Genomic DNA, 3,696 nt, shown 5'->3' with positions numbered 1-3,696 from the left:
AGTTGTATCGGACTATAGAGGAAATCAAGAAGGAGAAATGGACACGGGCAGTGCATGCAATGCGAGGAAAAGCAAAGCCACCTAGACTAGACAAGGCCTGTTCGCTCCTCCTCTCCACAGGGGCCTACGTCACACTAGTTGCCCGAACCGCCCGACCGGTCCGACCGCGAACGACGGTGAGAGCTCAGTGGAACGCAGCACAGGCTCATAGAAACGCAGGCCTGTGGTTAGGTTAGGCAGCGAACGTGCTGACATTTCTCTTTTCCGACTTCTAGGTTTTCGAGCTGCAGTGCGTCATACCGTATTCTTCTGGCTTGTGCACGTTAAAATCATGATGTCGTGCTAAAGAAAAGCACATTTTGTAATCGCTGCAACATGGGCCGTTGCTGTGTGCCGGGGTGCCGCAGAAATTATGACGGTGGCCCAAAAGTTAGAGTGTTTGGTTTTCCCAAAAATGAAGCTCACAGAAAAGCTTGGATTAGAGCAGTTCCTCGCAAGGATTTTACGCCAACCATACATTCCAAGGTAAGTAACTGAAATTTAACTTCTTTGGTAGCCTTAGCTTATGTACCATAAAACCCAACACAAAGCAAAAGCCTTCCGTAACTTTAAAAGTTGTTGAAGAATAGCTTCGAGAGAACCGGGTGTAATTATAATTCAGCTTTCTCATGCAGGTATGCGAGCTCCATTTCCATGAGCAAGACTTCATCACCAAGCTCACACAGCATGATAAACAAACAGGAAGAACCATAGAGCAAAAGCGCGATCGTGTTCAACTTCGAAAGGGCGCAGTGCCTTCGGTGTTCCTCAATTGCCCGTCATATCTTTCTTCTACACCTTCATGTCGCGAGTCCCCAGCAAGAAAGAGGGCACGTCGGGAAAATGACGCCATCCAGGAAGCCATCAAAAATTCTTGAAAGGCAAGCGAGGAAGAAAAACGCAAAAATTCAGTGTCTTCGTTTGAAGAATTGCAAAGCAAGCTAGCCAACATCTTCGACACCAAGTTTTGGACAGTCACTGCGGACGAAGAGTCCGTCATGTTGCTTCGTGTAGAACCTGAGCCATCTACATACGTGAAATGTGCTGTCAGAGTCCTTCCAGATCTGACAATATCTGTAACTATAGGCATGGTGAGGCTGCATTCACTAGCATGTGGCAGTGCAGTTCCAGACACAGTTTGCAACGCAACAGCCTTGTCTGCGCTGCTTGAAAATCTATAAGGTCAGCTGCGTAAATGTGCCGAAAAATCAGGCGGCCAGAAACGTGACGTTTTGACATTTTTTAGATTCCTGATATCCGAATTTATTCAAGACACTGAAGAAGGAACGGAAGATGTTGCGCTGTTAAAATTTGTGAATGAACAAATCAGCCTTTTCCTCACGAATAAGCGTGTTTACAGTTCAGAAATGTTAGTTTTTGCCAGCATTCTTTACTCCATTTCGCCCCATGCTTATCACTTTGCAAGATCTGCATCTAGCTTAATTTTGCCGCATCCATCAACTCTACGCCGTGTCTGTTCCAAATACCAAGGTGACCCCAGCGAGGAACAAAAACAAGTAAATTTCCTTTCGTACATACGGGAACGAGCGAAGTTATTGAAGCCCCACGAAAAAACCGTAACACTAATGATTAACGAGATACATCTTAAACCATTCTTTGACTTCAAGGCAGGAGCAATAGTTGGAGCATCAGCCCATTGGTCAGAGCCAGCAACAACCGCCCATGTCTTCATGACACAGTCACTGCTCTCCTCGAACAAGGATGTCATACATATTCTGCCTGTGTGTAGGATGAATGCTGAAACCCTGCACCAGTACACGAGGAAGATAATAGTCGGCATTAAAGAAATGGGGCTAAAAGTAATAGCTCTCATAACGGACAACAACTCTCTGAACCGCAAAATGATGTCCCTATTTTCAAAAGAGCCCGAACTGAGCATTGTGTACCCTCACCCAGTAGACAACCAACGCCCGCTATTTTACATTGTGGATCCGGTACACTTACTGAAATGTATAAGAAATAATTGGATTAATCATAAAGCCCTGCAACTTGCTTCTATTTCCCAGAAGTTGATTTGTCTGGTGTTATGCCTGACGGGCCCCCCGAATGAAAGCGGCATCCTTCGAAGCTATTAGGAAACTTTATTCATCAGAAAAAACAGCACTCGTGAAAGCTGCTTATGGGCTTAACGCGAAAGCTGTAAATCCAACAGTTATGAAGCGCCAGAACGTGAAACTGGTCCTAAATATTATAAACTCTTTCGTCTCGAATGCTCTCCGAACTCGTGGATCAGTACTGAAGATCCCGCTTGCCGACTCAACCGCCTTGTTCATAGACACTGTGCTGGCGTGGTGGAGAATAGTGAACGTGAAAACTCCTCACAAGGGTCGAAGAGTCAAGGGCAGCCTGCAAGAACCGGTACAATCAGTCACAGATCAACAGCTGACCTTTCTCAGTGGAATCATAGACTGGCTTGACGCCTGGAAGTCACTTAACATGTCCAGTGGCACACTCACCAGGGAAACCCACACTGCCCTTCGGCTGACCTGCTATTCTCTTGTGGAAGTGTCCCGATACTGTTTGGAGGAGCTGAAGTTCAAGTACGTTTTGCTTGGGAAATTCCAAACAGACGCTTTGGAAGACCGTTTCGGTAGTTATCGCAGGTTGGCTGGCAGGAACTACCATATTTCGGTGCGTCAGTTGTATGAGTCGGAAAAAAAGCTGAGGCTACAAAAGCTCCTGACATTGCCAACTGAACCGGCTTCAACAAGCACCAAAGAGGATGAACAAGCAATTGTGGACACAGAAAACTTTCCTGTTGTTATTACAGAGGACGACATTACTCGGTCAAAGTGTGACATGGACGTGATAGCGTACAGAACTGGCTATTGCGCACATGCTGCCCTAAAGAAATTGTCTTGTTCCTCGTGTGCCAGCGCAGTTGTTGTTGAGGACAGGGTCCTGGAAGCTGAAGACATGAGCATGATCCTCCACCTTTCCAGAGGTGGACTCAAGTTTCCGCAGCCGTGTGTTGTTAAGATGGTTCTTGTCTGCAAGCTCGTCGTTGAAAAGCTTTCAACAGGGGAAAATGAAGAGAAATTTTTGTTGAGCCGCAATCAACACTCCATTGCAGCTTCCTTAGTGTCTTGCCTGGTTCAAGAAGACTTTCTGGTCAGCGAGTGCGAAAACGGACATACAGGGAAATCACTTCTGCAGCTCATGGTAAAAGCCGCAGCCAACACAGTGCTGAGTAATTTTTGTAAATTAAAGAATGACGCCATTCAGGACTTAAAGAATGCCGCCATTCAGGACAGCAGTCAGAAGAAGGCAGCTGCCAGGAAACTAAAAAAATTAAAGAATTGAAATATTTTATTGCAGACCACTGTGACCAATAAAATGTCCATAAAGTATTCATGTTACTGTTTTCCATGACTTCGTTCATTTTGTTTGTTTTGATGTCTAACACGCCATCCGCTTTCGAAAATGACAAAAAAACATACATTTCTTTAAAAAGCAACAGAATGCATGGGATGCAGCAGGTACTGCTTCTCATGCATTCTGCTCCATTCTACTGATTTTCTGTCTAGGAAAAAAAATATTTTGAAGTTAATATGAACTAAATGCGATAAACTGAAGAGCAGGAACTATAGCAGTGCAATGCTCTGCCACAAGTATTATCATGCAGCTATAAAAACG

At 45.0% G+C, this 3,696-nt stretch overlaps 1 protein-coding gene across 1 annotated transcript; it reads left to right on the top strand.

The window, feature by feature from the left end:
- Positions 1-375: 375 nt before the first annotated feature.
- On the top strand, positions 376-3,363 carry LOC149367996 (uncharacterized). Its single transcript, XM_089569222.1, has 2 exons — positions 376-525; positions 675-3,363. The coding sequence occupies exon 2, from the start codon at positions 2,107-2,109 to the stop codon at positions 3,361-3,363; it is 1,257 nt and encodes a 418-aa protein (XP_089425348.1). The 5' UTR covers positions 376-525; positions 675-2,106.
- Positions 3,364-3,696: the final 333 nt, after the last annotated feature.

The sequence above is a fragment of the Amblyomma mixtum genome, chromosome 1, assembly GCF_055824585.1.
Source record: "Amblyomma mixtum isolate Tamu chromosome 1, ASM5582458v1, whole genome shotgun sequence".
Taxonomy (NCBI): domain Eukaryota; kingdom Metazoa; phylum Arthropoda; class Arachnida; order Ixodida; family Ixodidae; genus Amblyomma; species Amblyomma mixtum.
This window is presented reverse-complemented; position numbering and strand designations above follow the sequence as displayed.